Source organism: Cetorhinus maximus, chromosome 3 (genome assembly GCF_964194155.1).
Source record: "Cetorhinus maximus chromosome 3, sCetMax3.hap1.1, whole genome shotgun sequence".
Lineage (NCBI taxonomy): Eukaryota > Metazoa > Chordata > Chondrichthyes > Lamniformes > Cetorhinidae > Cetorhinus > Cetorhinus maximus.
The window spans coordinates 201,961,807-201,977,579 of NC_135881.1; the positions used below are offsets into that span (position 1 = coordinate 201,961,807).

The 15,773-nt window shown below is 44.3% G+C and overlaps 1 protein-coding gene across 1 annotated transcript in view; it reads left to right on the top strand.

Annotated features, from left to right (window-relative positions):
* The window catches only part of LOC144679203 (copine-4), a 124,015-nt gene that overhangs the window by 73,208 nt on the left and 35,034 nt on the right, over nt 1-15,773 (top strand). Inside the window, exons 4-6 of the mRNA XM_078539628.1 lie at nt 2,115-2,213; nt 2,358-2,444; nt 9,464-9,523. Of these exons, the coding sequence (XP_078395754.1) occupies nt 2,115-2,213; nt 2,358-2,444; nt 9,464-9,523 (246 nt within the window). The remainder of the gene's footprint in view (nt 1-2,114; nt 2,214-2,357; nt 2,445-9,463; nt 9,524-15,773) is intronic.

The window sequence follows — 15,773 nt, forward strand, 5'->3', positions numbered from 1 at the left end:
GGTTGCTGACCATGGTCCTGAACTCCCAGGCTACCGACTTCTGACGATATAAATGAGAAAACAGTGATTGTGAAAAAGACTCACTGAACTGTTCCCGCCAACCACACTCCCAAAACTGGCAAAAGGTATTTGAAAAATGTAGGATTTTTGCACCAAAAGTCAGGAGTCGTCTCTTCCATGAGATAGACTATTGCTTAACTATGTGCGGTATATAGTGCCTTTCATGATCTGAGGACTCCCATAGTGTGCTACCGACTATGAAATGCTTTTGAATTGTGTGTACACTGTTGCAGTGTAGGAAATGCAGCAGCCAATCGGTGTCCAGTGAGCACCCACAAATAAGCAAAGCGATGATGGTCAGATAATCTGGTTCAATGATGTTGGATGATGGATAAATATTGTTTCCTGTTGACTTGACCCATTCCACCGCTCCCCTGGCCGTCCTCCTTACACAAACTTGAACTCATCCAAAACTCTGCTGCCAATGCCCTAAATCACACCAAGCTCTGCTCACCCATCACCCCTGTGCCCCCGGCTTCAACTTTAAGAATCTCATCCTCGTTTTCAAATCACTCCTCTCTATCCCTGTAACCTCCTCCAGCCTTACAACACCCCCCACCCCCCAAATATCTGAGTACTCCTCTAATTCTATTCTCTTGTACATCTTTGATTTTAATTATTCCATCATTGTCAGCCATGCTTCCAGCTCCCTGTACCTTAACCTCTGGAATTTGCTCCTTAAATTGCTCCACATTGGGATGTTTTACTATATTAATGGCGCTATATAAATGCAAGTTGTTGTTGGCTCAGAGACAGGTCGGGGGTGAGGGGTGGGGGTGGGGGGGGGGTGGGGGGAGATGGGGGTTGGTGGTGGGCATGAGAACTCCCCCGTTCTTCTTTGATATAGAGTCTTGGGATCTTTAACAGCCACCAGGGAGGGCAGACCCACCTTATATTCTGAAATATCACCTTTGATGGTGCAATACTTCCTCAGTGCTGCAGTGGAGTGCCAGCCTTGATTTCAAGTTTCTGGGGTGGGACTCAAACCCATGACCTTTGGACTCAGAGGCAAGAGCGCTACCCACTGAGCCATAGTTAACAACTTCAGTGCCAAATGATGTTTAGCAAACATCTGTTGACAACTCTAGTCAATAAATAAATAGTTCCTGTGATGGATGAGCGTGACACCCCCTCTTTGATGACTTGAACAATTCAAGTTATCAATCATAGCAGCATAGGACTTAGGAGCAGGCATAAGCCATTTAGCCCTTCGAGCCTGCTCTGCCATTCGATAAGATCATGGCTGATCTGGTTGTGGCCTCAACTCCATTTTCCCGTCTGCCCCACATAACCCTTGACTCTTTGTTTATCAAAAATCTATCTAACTCAGCCTTGAATAAAATCAATGTCCCAGCTTCCACTGCTTTCTGGGGAAGAGAATTTCACAGATCAACGATCCCCTGAGAGAAAAAATTCCTCCTCATCTCCGTCCTAAAAGGGAGATCTCTTATTCTTAAACTCTGACCTAGTCACCCGCACAAGAGGAATCATCCTCCTGGTGTCTACCCTGTCAAGTCCCCTCGGGATCTTACATCCTTCAATAAGATCATCTATCATTCTTCTAAATTCCAAATATTATTACAACGGTGGTAGCTAGGGGAGCTATTTTCTAAAATCATTAGGTGGACAAGCTTTCTGCTTTGGTCCTCACTGATGATCACTTTTTCTGAATTAAAAGCATACAACAATCTAGTTAAGGGAAATTAAACATTCTGTGACTCCATTTTCTTTCTTCAATATCTTCAGACTAGAGTTTCCTGCCTGTGAGCCTCTCTGTTACAAGAAAAGAAAACCTTATAACAAATTACTGAGTGAATTTAGCATTCAGCTTGTCCAGTTCTCTTTAGAGTTAGGCATGCTCATTTTTCTTTTATGTGAGTTATACACCTTTAAATGACCACCTCGACATCTTATACACGTGTAACCAATTTTCAGTTTCGTCCACTAAAGGATGTGCTAAGTGATTCTGAACTAAGTGGATCTACCATTGTTTTTTTTTTAAAAGTGTTGCCTGTCTATGAACATACTCGTGTGGTCCTCTTCTTATCTTTCAGTTGATAGTCTGGGATTGGGACTCCAATGGCAAGCACGACTTTATCGGAGAATTTACATCGACCTTTGTAGAAATGTGTGGGGCAATGGATGGCCGACAGGTAGAGAAATTGCTTTTTTGCAGTTGAACCTTTTGCACATCTTTAATACAAATTCATTAGCTCTTTTATTACTTTTATCACTGTTGCGAAAAAAAAAATACATGTGACCCATGTTTTTCTTGTGTCCAACTTCTCTCACTGCAGGTTCAGTGGGAATGCATCAACCACAAGTACAAAGCAAAGAAGAAAAACTACAAGAACTCTGGCATCGTCATTCTCAACCTCTGTAAAGTGAGGCTCTGCCTTTTCTCCTCTGACTGCCTGTAGATACGAACAGTTAGGAAAATCTAAAACATTACAAACCCAACATAACACGATAAGAGGGAGCATCAGGATAGATATCATCTTTGTGGGGTGGTTGTTTCCTCTGGCTGCAGAGTCTCGAACGAGAGGTCATAGTCTCAGAAAAAGGGGTTGGCCACTTAGGACTGGGGTGAGGAGAAACTTCTTCACTCAGAGGGCTGGGAATTTCTGGAATCCTCTACCCAGGAAGCTGTGGACGCTCAATTGTTAAGTATATTCACCACTCAGATCCATAGACTTTTGGGTTGCTAAGGGAAGCAAGAGATATAAGGAAAGTGCAGCTGCAGTTGGAGATCAGCCATGATCTTATTGGATGGTGAAGCATGCTTGATGGGCTGAATGGCTTTCTCCTGCTCCTATTTCTTATGATTCCACTTAACAGCAAGACGTGCTTGTTCCATATTGGCTTCCACCTGATCTCCTTCTACACATCGTCTCCCCCACCCCTGCACGAGAAAAAGAACATCCTGGGGTTCTCAGTGATCTTATTATTGGTATTTTGCAAAACACATACTTGCCCTCTGGGATGTTTGCAATGCAGGGCCTGGGTCTTGTGGTTTGCTTTGGCCACCCCCCCCATCTCACTCCCGCCAACACAAGAACCCTCAGGGCCACAGAGACTTATTTTGGGGTTGTGCAAACTTTTTATTCCATTAAATGAAAGGCAGATTTCTTTGTGTAGCTGGCACTCAGGCATTGCTCGTGGATTGGCATCACTTTTGAATTAGTGATGATTACTGTGACCTCCCATGTAGTGACATGGCAACAGGAGGAGGCCCCTCCAACCTGCTCTGCCATTCAGTTAGATCATGGCTGATCTCTACCTCCACTCTATTTACCTGCCTTAGCTTCATGGCCCTTGTTACCTTTGCAGAACAAAAGTTCTATCGATCCAAGTCCTGAAAGCTCCAAGCCGCAACACTTTCGGGAAGAGAATTCTGGATTCCTGTTTTAATAAAAACGTAAAATGCTGGAAATACTCAGCAGGTCCGGCAGCATCAGTGGAGAGAGCAGCAGAGTTAACGTTTCAGGTCAATGACCTCCCATCAGAACTCTACTACCTGTTGTGCATAGAAACTTTTCTTCCTCATTTCCCTCCTAAATAGCTTAGCTCTAACTTTAAGATTATGCCCCCTTGTTCCTGATGTGCCTAGAAGTGGAAATGGTTTCTCTGCATTGACTCTATAGAAACCCTCCAACATCTTAAGATCAGCTCTTCCTATTCTCAAGGGAAAACAAGGCACACTTGTGTCAACCAGTATACCTCATATCAGAACTTGGATTCTTTTTTCCCATTTGAAAGATGCTGACTTACACCTGAGTGACTTAGTAAACACATTTTTTGTCTTGGTTTTCTAATAAATAAAAATGCAATGGGTTTTTTTTTGCAACACAAACAGAAACCGACCCCAGAGTTCACTCCGCCCTGTGTGAAGCTAGGCCTTACTCCGAAAACAAACAGTAATGTATGGAAAGAGGTTGGGAATTAGTTAGTGGCACTGAAGACACTGAATAAAACGGCCAAAGCATTGAGCATTGGAAGTAAATTCTAGTGACCAGACTTCTTGTCCTGTTGGGGCTGCTGTCTTTCAGATGAGTCCTTAAACTGAGGCCCTGCCTGCCCCCCCGCCAAACGGGCATAAAACATGGCATTATTCTGAAGAAGAGCAGGTGAGTTATCCCTGGGGATAGAACCATAGAACACTACAGCACAGAAAACAGGCCATTCGGCCCTTCTAGTCTGTGCCGAAATATTATTCCGCTAGTCCCATTGACCTGCACCTAGTCCATAACCCTCCAGACCTCTCCCATCCATGTATCTATCTAATTTATTCTTAAAACTTAAGAGTGAGCCCGCATTTGCCACGTCAGATGGTAGCTCGTTCCACACTCTCACCACTCTCTGAGTGAAGAAGTTCCCCCTAATGTTCCCCCTAAACCTTTCCCCTTTCACCCTAAAGCAATGTCCTCTCGTTGTTTATTTCTCCTAATCTAAGTGGAAAGAGCCTACTCGCATTTACTCTGTCTATACCCCTCACATTTTTGTAAACTTCTATCAAATCTCCCCTCATTCTTCTACGCTCCAAGGAATAAAGTCCTAACCTGTTTAATCTTTCCCTGTAACTCAACTCCTTAAGACCCGGCAATATCCTAGTAAATCTTCTCTGCACTCTCTCAATCTTACTGATATCCTTCCTGTAGTTAGGCGACCAGAACTGCACACAATACTTCAAAGTTGGCCTCACCAATGTCTTATACAACCTCACCATAACATCCCAACTCCTATACTCAATACTTTGATTTATGAAGGCCAGTATGCCAAAAGCTTTCTTTACAACCTTGTCTACCTGTGACGCCACTTTCAGGGAATTATGTATCTGAACTCCCAGATCCCTTTGTTCCTCCGCACTCCTCAGTGCCCTACCATTTACTGTGTATGTCCTACCTTAGTTTGACCTTCCAAAATGTAACACCTCATACTTTTCCGCATTAAGTTCCATCTGCCATTTTCTGGTCTATTTTTCTAGTTGGTCCAGATCTCTCTGCAAGCTTTGAAAGCCTTCCTCGCTGTCCACAACGCCGCCAATCTTAGTGTCATCAGCAAACTTGCTGATCCAATTCACCACATTATCATCCAAATCATTGATATAGACAACAAACAACAATGGTCCCAGTACAGATCCCTGAGGCACACCACTAGTCACAGACCTCCAGTCTGAGAAGCAATCATCCACTACCACTCTCTGTCTTCTCCCACACAGCCAATTTCGAATCCAGTTTACAACCTCTCCATGGATACCAAGTGTCTGAACCTTCTGAACTAACCAATATTTGAGCAATATTTATCTCTAATCTCAGCATACTATGACATATTATTTGGTCATTATCACTTTGCTGTTTGTGGGAGTTTTCAATTGACACTGCTGTGCCTCAGCTACATGACAACAATTCAAAAGTATTACAACAATTGAAAAATACTTCATTGGTTATAACATGCTTTGGGACATTCTGAGGTTGTGAAGGGGGCTAGATAAATGCAGTCCTTTCTGAAGGAATTACGCATTTCATTTTTCAAGAGATTTGTTGTCGACAAACTAAACTTTACATTTCATTGCCTTCCCCCTAATGTAAAGCAGAACTTGGCTGAAGATGTCCGCTCAAAGCAAGGGCAACAGTGTCCAATGGGTGAATGATGTTGGTTGAGCTGTGATGGCTAAGAGTATAATAAAACCATATGAACACCAAGGGTAGGCCACTCGGCCCCTCGGGACTGCCATAAGACCATAAGATGTAGGAGCAGAAGTAGGCCATTCGGCCCATTGAATCTGCTCCACCATTCGATGGGAAGAATTTTCCACCTGTTGGGCAGGGAAGTGCAGGAGCGGGCGTGGGTGGGCGGGTTCCCAATCAGTGTCCCCAATCGGGGGCGCACTGCCATTTTACGTGGGTGGGCAAATTAAGGCCCGCCCAGCATGACATCCGCCAGGAAGCGCTATGCACTCCCTGTGCAGGTGGGGAGGGAATCCCTCAGCGTAAAAGAGGGCAATCATCTCCCTGAGGCTACACTGTCACATGAGTTGGGACATGTCCATCGCTTTTATTCAAACTTTTATTACATTTTTAAAAACCCCCATGAAACCTCATCCCGCCCGTGGATGAGGTTTGATGCTTTTTCTGAAGCCCGCCAGGGCTCCCGGCCTGCCCGCCAACCTTAAGGTTAAAAGGGCAGGTCCTTTAACTACTTCAATTAGTCTTTAAATGGCCTCAATTGGCCGTTGACAGGTCGGCGGGAGCACAACTGATTCGGCTGCGCCTCCACCAACCTGAAAATGGAAACGACACGGGGATACGGCAGGAGTTCCACCCAACATCATCCCGCGTCATTTTACGCGGGCCCCGCACCCCCACTCCCCCTCGCTGACATAAATATCCTGGCCTGTATGTTTCAATAAGGGTCGCCTCTCATTTTTCTAAACTCCAATGAGTACAGGCCCAACTGACTCAATCTCTCCTCATAAGAAAATCCCTCCATACCCAGAATCAACCTAGTGAACCTTCTTTGGACTGCCTCCAATGCCACTATATCTTCCCTTAGATAAGGGGACTAAAACTGTTCACAGTATTCTAGGTGTGGTCTAACTAGTGCCTTGTATAGTTTTAGCAAGATTTCCCTGTTTTTATATTCCATTCCCTTTGAAATAAAGGCCAACGTTCCATTTGCCTTCTCTATTACCCACTGAACTTGTATGCTAGCTTTTTGTGATCCATGCATGAGGACCCCCAAATCCCTCTGTACTGCAGCTTTCTGCTGTCTTTCTCCATTCGAATAATATTCAGCTCCTCTATTCTTCCAGCCAAAGTGCATAACCTCACATTTTCCCACATTATATTCCATCTGCCAAGTTTTTGCCCACTTAACCTGTCTATATCGCTCTGTAGACTCCTTGTGCCATTCTCACCACTTGCCTTCCCATCTATTTTTGTGTCATCCGCAAACTTGGCGATGGTACATTCACTTCCCTCACCTAAGTCATTAATATATATCGTAAATAATTGTGGCCCCAGCACTGATCCCTGTGGCACTCCACTAGTTACAGGTTGCCATCCTGAAAATGCCCCCCTTATACCCCCCTTATCTCTGTCTTCTATTAGTTAGCTAATTCTCTATCTATGCTAATATTCTACCTCCAACACCCAAGGAGTCTTATTAAGTAGCCTTATGTGCAGGACCTTTTTGAATGCCTTTTGGAAATCCAAACATATTACATCTACTGGTTCCCCTTTATATATCCTGCTTGTTACCTCCTCAAAGAATTCTAAAAGATTTGTCAGGCATGATTTCCTCTTCATGAAGCCATGCTGATTCTGCTTGATTAGATTATGTAATTCTAAATGCTCTGCTATTATATCCTTTATAATACACTCGAACATTTTCCCAATGACGGATGTTAAGCTAACTGGCCTATAGTTACCTGTTTCTTGTCTCCCTCTCTTTTTGAATAAGGGTGTTACATTGGCAATTTTCCAATCCTCTGGGACTTTTCCAGAATCTAAGGATTCTTGGAAGATTACTACCAGTGCATCCACTATCTCTGCAGCTACTTCCTTTAATATCCTAGGATGCAACCCATCAGGTCCAGGGGACTTATCAACCTTTAGCCCCATTAGTTTCCCTAGTACTTTTTCTCTAGTGATAGTTATTGTATTTATTTCCTCCCACCAGCTCCCATCCCCCACATTTTTGCCCCTTGATTAATAGCATTCCAAAAATACTAAATGATGTCTTCTACTGTGAAGACTGATGCAAATAATTTATTCAACTCCTCTGCCATTTCCTGGTTCCCCATTATTATTTCCCCAGCCTCACTCTCTAAGGGGCCTATGTTCACTTTGGCCCCTCTCTTCCTTTCTATATATTTAAAGAAGCTCTTACTGTCATTTTTATATTATCTGCTCGTTTACCCTCAAAGTTTATTTTCTCTCTCTTTACTGCCCCCTCATGGCTGATCTGATTGTGGCTTTGATTCCGCTTTCCTGCCTGCCTTGCCCACCACACCCCACCCCCCCACCACCCCTATAACCCTTGACTCCTTTGTCAATCAAAAATCTGTCTAAAATCTAAAAATCTGCATATTATTTGGGAGGCTGAGATCACCCTGGCGTCTAAGAGTCTGGCTGTATCGCCCTGTATGCAGGGTGAAGGAGTTAGGGGCTATTGAGTGGTTGTGGTTAGAACCCCAGACCCCAAACAGGCGCAGTGGTTCCTGGTATTAAAATACTCAACAAGGTGCTTGTATCCTGAGGCAGAAATAGAATTTGATCCACATGGAACTGTTTCCAACAAAATGCGTCAGTGTTATTCTGGCCTGGTGACAGAATGATGGTAACAAATTCAGCTGATCTCACAAAATAAGATCTGGAGTCCATCAAACCAAATAGATCATTCTAGCATTCCAAAGCTTAAATGCTTATGTTGAGTAGAATAGGCCAAAGTAGAATGCAGGGTAATCTGATTGAAACATGTAAAATTCTTAAGGGTCTTTACAGAGTAGATGCTGAGAAAATGGCTTGGGAACCTGGAACACGGTGTCACAGTCCCAGAATAAGGGATTGGTCATTTAGGACTGAGGTGGGGAGAGATTGCTTCACTCAGTGGGTTGTGAATCTTTGGAATTCTCTACCCCAGAGGGTTGTGGATGAACAGTGTTCAGTATATTCAAGAGAGAGGTTGATAGTTATTTGGGTGCTAAAGGAATGAAGGGAAATGGGGATATTGTGGGAAGGTGGAGTTGAGGTAGAAGATCAGTCACGATCTTGTTGAATGGCAGAGCAAATGCGAAGGGCCGAATGGCCTACCCTAGCTCCTGTTTCTCATGTTATTTTATTCTGACATCCATACAGCCGCAGATACACTCACAACCATAACACAGATTTAAGATGTCAGGACTGACAGGAAGCAATCAAATTTAGCCCAGTGTAGTGCATTGCAAAGAGCACAAATGTCTCGCAGCATCATTTAGACATTTAATTTTGCTACTGTGATGTTCATGAGCTCCTTGTGTTTCACTTTTGCAGTTTATTGTGGCATTAGGCCATTTCATTTAACAAAATCATCCCCATCTTATTGCCTGTTGTCTGTTACAGTCCACACAATCAGGGTGCCATTTACAGTCTCTGCATATTTGTTATTTGCGATGAAATGATAAAGAGGATTCTGTACATTGGACTTTTACTGACTTATTCACTCTGTGCGTTTGGCAAATTATTATTCATACAATAGGAATAAACTGATGGCCCACGTGCTACTATCCCCGACAGTGGTCCTGCTGCCGACAGAAATGCATCTTGATACCTTTTAACACTGCAGCGGTTGTCATTAAAATGCTGTCTGAGTGAAGACTCTGATTCTCCCGCTGAATGTAATCAAAGTTCCTTCTGACCTGCAGATCCACAAGATGCACTCCTTCCTTGATTACATCATGGGCGGATGTCAGATTCAGTTTACAGTAAGTGACTCTTCATTACAGATTTTAATCCAAATTAAAACCCAGCTCTGGCCTGCCTTGCTGCAATTGCTAAAACATGTTAACGAGGAAGAATAGTTGAGTGAGAAGCATTGGAGGAAAAGGTTGGCTGGGCCAGAGGGCATTATATAATCAAGTGGCTTTCATCAGGCTCTGGTGTTGAGTGTTCCACCTCTTGAGGGTGTCTTGAACAATCAGTTCTGCCCATTCACATCAAACTAAACACGCTAAAGTGCCACGATGGTCTTAATTAGAGGGAGGATCATTGGTCTTTGGAATTCTCCCTCCCAGAGAGCAGTGGAGGCTGGGTCATTAAATACGTTCAAGGCTGAGTTAGACAGGGTTTTTGATCGATAAGGGAGTCAAGGGTTATGGGGGGCTGGCAGGAAAGTAGAGTTAAGAGCACGTCAGGATCAGCCATGATCTTAATGAATGGTGGAGCAAGCTGGAGGAGCCGAATGGCGTACGCCTGCTCCTAGCCCTTATGGTCTTAGTTGAACACATGAGGAGCTAGAAAACCAAAACTGTGTCTCCACTGCACTGATCAGGGCTTCTCTGTGAGATGGCTAACAGGAGGAAGTGTTTGGCAAGGTTAGGTATCTGTCTCTACTATGGACTTCTGTCTCAATCTTTAGTTAACACTAAAATGCCCTAAACAGCATCAGCTGAGAGTTAATTTGAACTGGGAGGGAGTGGGGGTTGAGACCAGGCACAAGGCATTGTTGGTGGCCATTTTAAATCACAGGGCTTTGTTAATGTTTAATTTAAAGGGCGGGTTGTCCAACCACTCACCCGCAGAATTAGGCTGCCCACCCATGTGACCCATGTAATTTACAGCACAATTCCCCACTATTCTTAAAGCTCGGTTACATCCCTTCCTTGCAGCCTTTGTTACCTCCAGACTTGACTATTCTAATGCACTCTTCATTGGCTCCCTCCAAAAACTTGATCTCATCCAAAACTCTGCTGCCCGTTTCCTTATTCGCAGCAAGTCCCATTCCCCTATCACCCCTGTGTTCTCTGACCCACAGTGGTACCCGGTCAAGCAACACTGGGTTTTAAGTTCTCATTCTCATTTTCAAACCCCTCCATGGCCTCACTTCTCCTGGTCTCTGCCATCTCCTCCAAATCCAGGAACCTCCCGAGATATCTGTGCTCCTCTAATTTTGGCCACTTGTGCCTCCCTGATTTTAATTGCTGCACTATTGGTGGCCATGCGTTCAGCGGCCTAGAGTTTGAACTCGGGAATTCCTTCCCTAAACTTCTCCACCTGTCTATCCCATTTTGCTGCTTTTAAGAGGATCTTTGTAGCCTACGTCTCTGGCCAAACTTTTAGCCACACGCCCTAATTTTGTCTTATGTGACTTAGTGTCAAATTTTGTTTTATAACACTCCTGTGGAAGCACCTTGGAGCATTTCATTATGTTAAAGGTGCTATAGAAACACACTCTTGATGTTGTACACTCAACACCTCTGGACGATGTTGGCTGCAGTCATGAATTGAGATGTTGCCTTCCCCCTGCCCAGGTCTTGGCCATTTTCCAATGTCTCCCCCGGAGTTCCTAGTGGAGGAAGTGAGGACAATGTGGTAGCTACTCTTCCCAAGCGCCTGCAGTAGCGTCCCCAAGGCTGGCCAGAGACAACAACAATAACAACAACAACTTGCATTTATATAGCACTTTTAAGGTCGTAAATCGTCCCAAGACAGAGTTGGGCTTAAAGATCTGGAAGCTGGCAAGTCTTCTAACAAATCAGACAGCAAACTACCCTGTTGTTCGGTGAACTTCAGCTGGGATCATCCTGTAACTCTACTCCAGAAGCCCCTCAGACACAGGTCCCGCTCGATTTCACTGGCGGGCTCAAGGTCAGGTCAGGCATCCAGGCTTTGGGTTAAAATGCAGTGTGGGGGAGGTGGTGTGACACCGGTAGACGTTTTTAGTCGAAACCTGCTTGCCTAAGATGGCTGCATGACACGCTGTCAGAAACCCGTTTGTTCAAACAGTGTGCAAGGGCACGAAGGGGTGCAGGAATGCACAGGTGACCATTGCAACTCAGACCTTTATAGTGTGTTGCTCTTTTGTTATTATCATTTCCTTTGGATTGTGTGAATTCTTTCTTGCCTGCCTTGCTTTCCCGCCGAGAGTGGTTGCTGACAGAGTAGAGGAGGGAAACCATTGTCCCCCTATCCCGTCACCTATCTCTGCGATGCAATGGAACCAGTTTGCATTGCACCGTTCCCTACTGCCCCACATTGGCAATCCAATTAACATTGCCTGCCGCTGTTAGCTGCCGCTCCCCCAACTGACATTATTTTCTGTCAAATAAAATGCCCGAGTCTTTCAATAAATTCCACATACAGAGCTTTCTATAGCACGAGAGTGGGGGCACAGAGTGGAGACAACAAGGACTGAGTGAAACAAGGAACGAGTGCTAAAAACTTGGGAATTTGGTGCAGGTGGGAATCTCTCTGGTAAGTTTTTCTCAAGCTATAATTGAGAATAACAGTCAGACCCTGACTTAGAACTTCAAAACTGCCAGCTAGTTTAAAGGCCTAATTTAACAGAAACTGCCTGACGGTGGCAGTTATCTCTCAATCAATAGGTTTCCTCAATAGTCATTAAATACCATAGCAGCAAGCTAACTTAGCAGTTGCAACTTGGATGTGAGTCCCCAGTACTCCATAAAAGCAAACAGGTTTTGTGACTGCACAAGAGTGGGAGCAAAGAGTGGAGATGACGAGGACTGAGAGCGATATGGGACAAGTGCTACCTTGGGAATTTGGTGCAGAGGGGAAGGAGGTGCTGCTATTAATAATTTTTGTTCAGCCTCCCGTAGCTGGTGAGTGTTCAAAGGCAGTAATTAGGTGAGCAAGTAGGTGATTGGTTGATGAGTTTTAAGGGCCTATTTTTCAACACGGGAGCAGTAGTTTACCTGGTACTGGGGAGATACCAGTATTGCATTAAATTTGTAGCCTAACTAGTTAAACTATTTAATATAACTACAGATAACAGTTGAGTGATATTTCTAAACTTGAGACATAATTAGGTAAATAAAACACAAAAAAGATGACAGGGCGGGTGATGAATGCAGCTGGAGGAAATTTGGGTCAGAGTTGATGAGTCTGAAATTTGGACATCAGGAGTAGGCTCGATGGGCCATAAGATCTTCTCCTTCTCATATTTCTTATGTTCCTATGAGCACTGCAGAGTATGAGACTGTTCCCCTTGTCACTCAGTCTCCAGGCAGCACTAACAAGAGTGGACTGGGCATTAGAAAGCCACTCACTGGCTCTCTGTTGTCTGGGGGGATGACACAGGTTGAGGAGAGCCCCACAAAGAGGGAGAAGAAACACTTGATAGACAATTATTGTTCGATCGTACTGCATAGATTAATACATTCATCATTAAAGTGTGGAAATGATCAGAGATTCTACACAAGCCAAACATTGAGATTTTGACCACTGATTTTTATGTTGGATTATTATGTGAGAGCAGGTTTGTAATTAAATGTGCTTTTAACTTTCAGAGCTGCTGAATTGGAATACAAATAAATAAAGAGATGCACAGGGAAATCACAGTCTGATTCTTTACTAATTTTATTCAGAATTTCATCTGTCTCAATTTTCCTCTTACTTATCCCACTTGTATTCCCTCTTCTTATATCTTCTTCATGATCCTCTGACTTTGGCACAGGCAGACAGTGAGGGCTTTTGATGTGCAGAGGAGAGAGAAGGGAGGTGTCAGTCACAGAGAGTTTGGCACCGAGCTGATGATTGAGGCAACGCTGAGATTGTTAACTGAATTTAACATTCAACTGTGTTCTTCACAATCCCTGTACACCATGGAGTCTCTCGATAGCGATGGCCGGGTTTGGAGGGTGGGGGTGAGAGGGTTTGGGGAGGGGGGTGGTGGGGGGGGCGGGTGGGTCAGCTCACAGGCTGACAGGACCCAAAGGAAAGTAAAATGATGAGAGTGCTCCGTGTGCTGTAAGGCATCAGCAGCCTGCAGGAGGATAGAATGTACAATCAGACACAGACCTGAGACTAAAGCAAAAAACTGCGGATGCTGGAAATCCAAAACACAGACCTGAGACTAATAGGTCAGCAAATGAAAGTATTTTGAATTTGGTCCAGCTATTATTTTGTAGTCAATTTTTTTTTTTAAGTCCTCAGACAAGACATCCTATGATGCAATCTTTAGGAAGGATGTGAAGCATTGGAGAGGGTGCAGAGAGGATTTACAAGAATGGTTTCAGGGATGAGAGACTTCAGTTACAAGGATAGATTGGCAAAACTGGGACAGTTCTCATTAGAGAAGAGAAGATTAAGAGGGGATTTGATCGAGGTGTTCAAAATCAAGAGGGATCTGGACTGGGTAGATAAGGGAAAACTGTTCCCATTGACAGAAAGTTGGAGAAACAGAGCACACCGATTTAAGGTGATTAGAAAAAAGGGCCAAAGGCAACAAGAGGAGAAGCGTTTTATGCAGCGAGTGATTAGATGTGGAATGAACTGCCTGAGAGTGTGGTGGAGGCAGATTCAATTGTGGCTTTCAAAAGAGAATCTGAAGAGCAAACATTTGCAGGGCCATGTAGAATAGGTGGGGGAATGAGAGTAGGTGAGTTGCTGTTGCAGAGAGTCGGCATGAACATGATGGACCAAATGGCTTTTTTTTGTACTGTAACCATTCTGTGATTCTAACCGTGTTCTTCATGAGACCCATATAGTTTTATGTAATTAAACACACACATAAATACATGTCTGCACACACACGTGCATGCACATACACGCAAACAAGTGTACAGGCACTCAGGTGCACACGCACACACACACACGCATGCACACACACACATACACACACATATATTCACACAGACACACATATATATATGCACACACACATATACATTCAGACATGTACACATGCACACATATGCACACATGTACACTCTATTCCATCAGTATTCATTACACAGGTCATTGTAACCATTTATTACCTGTACACAAAAAAAAATTCAAAAGGAAATTATTGACTAAGGGAATATTAATGTCGGGATATTAACTGATTCGAAATTCCTTTATCACAGAATCTGACTTTAATTTACACCAGTGAACTCTAGTCAAATGGAAAGATATTTCACTGAATTGTGCAGCCTTCATGCAGACTAAATGTGAGATAACTACACCCTTGCTGGTGACTTTTAACCCTCCCTTGTGCTACAGGCGTTTCTTTTATTTCAAGCTGCTGGTCATACACAGGCTGGCAGTGGGGATTCTATTCTGAAATGCACTCTCCAAGGACATTTTTTTGTCTATTTCTTGTGTTATAAATTCACCAATTAGTTGTATATTTTATGTGTCTCGGGGCTATGCAGAGATGACACTAGTTTCTAAGTGTGCAAAAGGTTTATTTACAGGAGTTTAAAATATCTCTGCAATCACAAAACGCCTGCACCAATGTTTAAAGCTCAGTTTCTAGGGGCAGGATCTTCGGTCAGCGAGCGGCAGATTCGCTGCCATAAAATGACACGCGGTGAAGTCGGGCGTGTGTCCCGACGTCTCCGCACGCCATTCAGATATTCAGTTCAGCGGGCGCACACTGGAATCGGCTGCGCGCCCGCTGAACTGTCAAAGGCCTATTAAGGCCATTTAGATATCAATTAAAATACCTAACATAGCTGCCCGCCCAACATTAAGGTTGGCGGGGGGGCAGGTGAAGAGCTCAGGCTGCCTTCGCATTTATCATGAAACCTCATCCACGGGTGGGATGAGGTTTCATGAAGGTTTTTAAAGTTTAATAAAATATTTTAATAAAATTCATTGACATGTCCCAGCTCATGTGTGCGCGAAAGAGCGCAGGCCCTGACTCAGCTTACTCCCCCTGCCCGAACAGGGAGCGCTCAGCGCTTCCAGGTGCGCATCACGCTGAGCAGGCCCGCCCACACAAAATGGCGGCACCCAGCCAATTGCAGGTGGCGATCGGCTGCCCGCCCACCTGCGCCTGCTCCCGTCCAACACCCCCCCCCCCCCCCCCCCCCCCCCACAGACGGGGAGAACATTCTCCCATAGGTCTTTCTGTGTACCTGTTTACTTTAACTCTGAGTCAACACACAGGCTTAACCAATCGAGCACAGTGAGCATAGATCAGTTACCAGACTAACATAATCAAACACAGAACAATTGAACACTACACCTGGGGTATGAGCATCATTGGTGAGGCCAGCAGTTATTGTC